At 43.8% G+C, this 2961-nt stretch overlaps 1 protein-coding gene across 3 annotated transcripts in view; it reads left to right on the forward strand.

Moving 5' to 3' along the window:
• kifc3 (kinesin family member C3) overlaps window positions 1–2961 on the forward strand; it is a gene marked incomplete in the record, with an annotated part of 31773 nt that overhangs the window by 5657 nt on the left and 23155 nt on the right. For all 3 annotated transcript variants that reach the window (XM_035651782.1, XM_035651783.1, XM_035651785.1), the window contains 1 exon segment: window positions 2369–2489. In XM_035651782.1, the coding sequence (XP_035507675.1) occupies window positions 2369–2489 (121 nt within the window).

Consider the following 2961-nt stretch of genomic DNA (forward strand, 5'->3'; position numbering starts at 1 on the left):
ATAAAGCTCTTGGCTGTGGCTACCTTGTGATTGACAGGTCATTCTCAGTGAGTCCGTCCAGCTCAACACACAAAAAATACACACAACATACAAAATACACTATAAACACAAATAATACTAAATCTGTGTGTATATATATATATATAGAGTTATGCACAATCAATGGATCTTAATCAACCATTAATTGACAGTGCCCTCTAGTGGCCATAGTAATTATACTGGGAGCAAAGGAGGAAGTCAGGTGATGTCGGTTTCAAACCAGTTTGACTGACCAGACCGGATCAGTAATACTATATTTTACCTGTCGGTGGCACATGTGAGCCCACAACTCGTTTTTGTTTTCCAGATGTTCCTGCAAATGTTTTACAATAAAAGCCTTGTTAAACAGGCTTTTAATTTGAAATGGGTGCAGGAAGTGTTGAGTTTGCAGTAACTTTAACAGAGCGGCTCAAAATTAGGCTTTATACTTCTGCTTCTTTTTCTGTAGCTAGCTACCTCGCTAATACAGCAAACAGATGTGATAAGCATGAGTGAAATATAGAGCTGCAACCGTTAGTCAACTAATCAATTAGAACGTGATTGAACAGTTTATAAGATGATGGAGGCATCAGAAAACATCTCTTAGTGAGCTCTGGCTCTTGAATCGTTACGTACAAGATTCTTGGTGCCATCTAGAACCAGCCTGTGTTTCCACCAGTTTTGAGTGGAACCGTAGTAATCAATGATGCATCAACAGATGGCGCTGCACAGCGACCTGTAGAATATGACGAGCCTACTTTGGTTCCCAAGGAAAACCTGCTTTTGTTCGAGCTGGGAATCAACTTTTCCAAACCAGTTTATTTATTGTCTATATGCTCTGAAAGTCCAATACACCTGTACATTATTGGTGTCAGCAAGCTGAAGAGTGAGAGTTTGAGTCATTCATTAACCTCTTAGTGAGATCTGATAGTAAACAGGACTGAACCTGCATCCCTGCAGTCAGTGGAGGGTTAAAGAGGCCATCTGCTCTGAGGATTAACAGATTACATTCACTGAGAGTTCATCCTCAACAGCCGCTCTGAGATCAGGTGTTCATAATCCCGGTGTGGTCTGGTACAGAGACTGTAGGTGGGTTAACTGACTCCAGGTCAGTGTCCTCTCCGCTCAGCAGCGGCGGGTCACTGGTTCTGTGGGACGGTCTGAATGGGACCAGTTGGGAGGCCTGTGCAGCGGCCGGCAGCATGCTGGGCTGGGTGGGAGCTCTGATCAACAAGAGCTGGCTGGACCGAGAGCGCTACGTCCCGCCGTCCGAGCGGAAAGCTCGCCACGAACATGGACGGGTAAGAAAAGAGGGTCAGGAGACGGTGGAAGAGTCGTTATTTATCTGACACTTAAATCACTGCTCAAGATCTCCAACGGGAACCGCACTTTATTTTCTAGTAGCTTCTTTCGTACGGTCCTAAAGTCCGACCTCCTCTGGCTGTTCCAGTTTGTTGCTCCTGTAGTGACGGGAACCAGTTACAAAGATAATCCAGCTCCACACCTTCATCCCTCCTTTTAATAACTCTGATCACTGCACCTGCTCTACAGGAATATCTGTTGTCGTACTGTATATGTATATGTTATATGTGCAGTTTTACCTTTCGTATTGTTTTCTTGCACTAGCTTTATCTGTGTTGTAATTGTTATCGACCTTCCTCCTGTTGCTGCCTCTTGGCCAGAACAACTGACTTAAAAACGAATGTAAACTATACAAAAACAAAAATATACTGCAGCTATTAGAAAACACTAACTTTACCTGTAAGTTCACAGTTTGTCCAGCAGAGTGCGCTGTGATGTACAGTACGGTGGCAAACAGAGCAAGAGAGATGAAACAGCTCTCAGCTAAAGAATATTTATCCAGTCCCTTCAGGAAGTTAATATATTATATTGAATATTGCTGCTGCATTAATGTTGCGCATTGTGATCAGATTGTTTCCTGCGAATATTGATCAGAGATCAGTTTTATTGATATTTTTATAAAATGTTCTGTCTGTGTTATGTTTTTGAACAATCATACAGACTTTCAGACGAATTCAGTGTTTTCTTCTCCCTTTGGCTTGTTCTGTTCACTCTTTGTTTGTAATAACTAAGATATCGGCCTACTGTGTATACTGTGAAGTTTTCATGCATCCCTTATAATCAGTAAGGCCTCGCAACCCCCCTGTGGCGACCGCTACTGGGGGTCCCGACCCTCAGGTTGGGAACCACTGATGTAAAACATCAAGGAAATGTTTAATGATTTTTGTTAAAGACTTTTTACTTTATTAGAACTAATTTGCAACAACTTCCACTTGGACTGTAATTTGAGTTTTATTCTGAAAGTCGCTCTCTCTTCCTGTCTTTGCAGCCGGTCCAGCGGTCCAGCACTCTGCTCAGCCCGGCGGTCATGTTCAGCACAAGAAAGACCTGGGACCTCAGCCACACCCCCTGCCTGCAGGAGCTCTGGAAAAAAGACGTCTCATTGGACGGTGAGTCGGGCGTCTGTCGCAGAGGAGGAGGAGGGGAAAAAAACCCACCAGCGTGGCTGCATTTCTGACAGCAGAGAGAGAGTGTGTGTGTGTTTATGTGTGTGAGAGTGAGTGAGGGGGGAGGAGAGGTGAGTCATACCTGTCAGTAATGAATGGAGCTCGACAGCGAGAGGAGGAAACCTGAGAGTGTGTGAGGGAGACAAACAGGTGAGCTGAAAATATCACATTTAATTAATTTATTGATGTGTGTTCGCTGGCTGCGTGTCTTTCTCAGCTGATCGGTTTACAGTCGGAGTCCCAGGAGACGACGGATCGGGTTCACAAACACTGCAGCTTTTGTTTTACACTCTACACACTTTTCTCTCTTGAGCTGATTGTGTTCTTTCATTATCCGCCGCTTTCTCAACCTGAGTTCAGAAACAAAAGTTAAGGTTTGTTAGTCTGCAATTATTTGTATTGATCATTCTGTAAC

The sequence above is a fragment of the Morone saxatilis genome, unplaced genomic scaffold (assembly GCF_004916995.1).
Source record: "Morone saxatilis isolate NCDOM2014 unplaced genomic scaffold, NCSU_SB_2.0 Contig11, whole genome shotgun sequence".
NCBI classification, from domain to species: Eukaryota; Metazoa; Chordata; class Actinopteri; family Moronidae; genus Morone; species Morone saxatilis.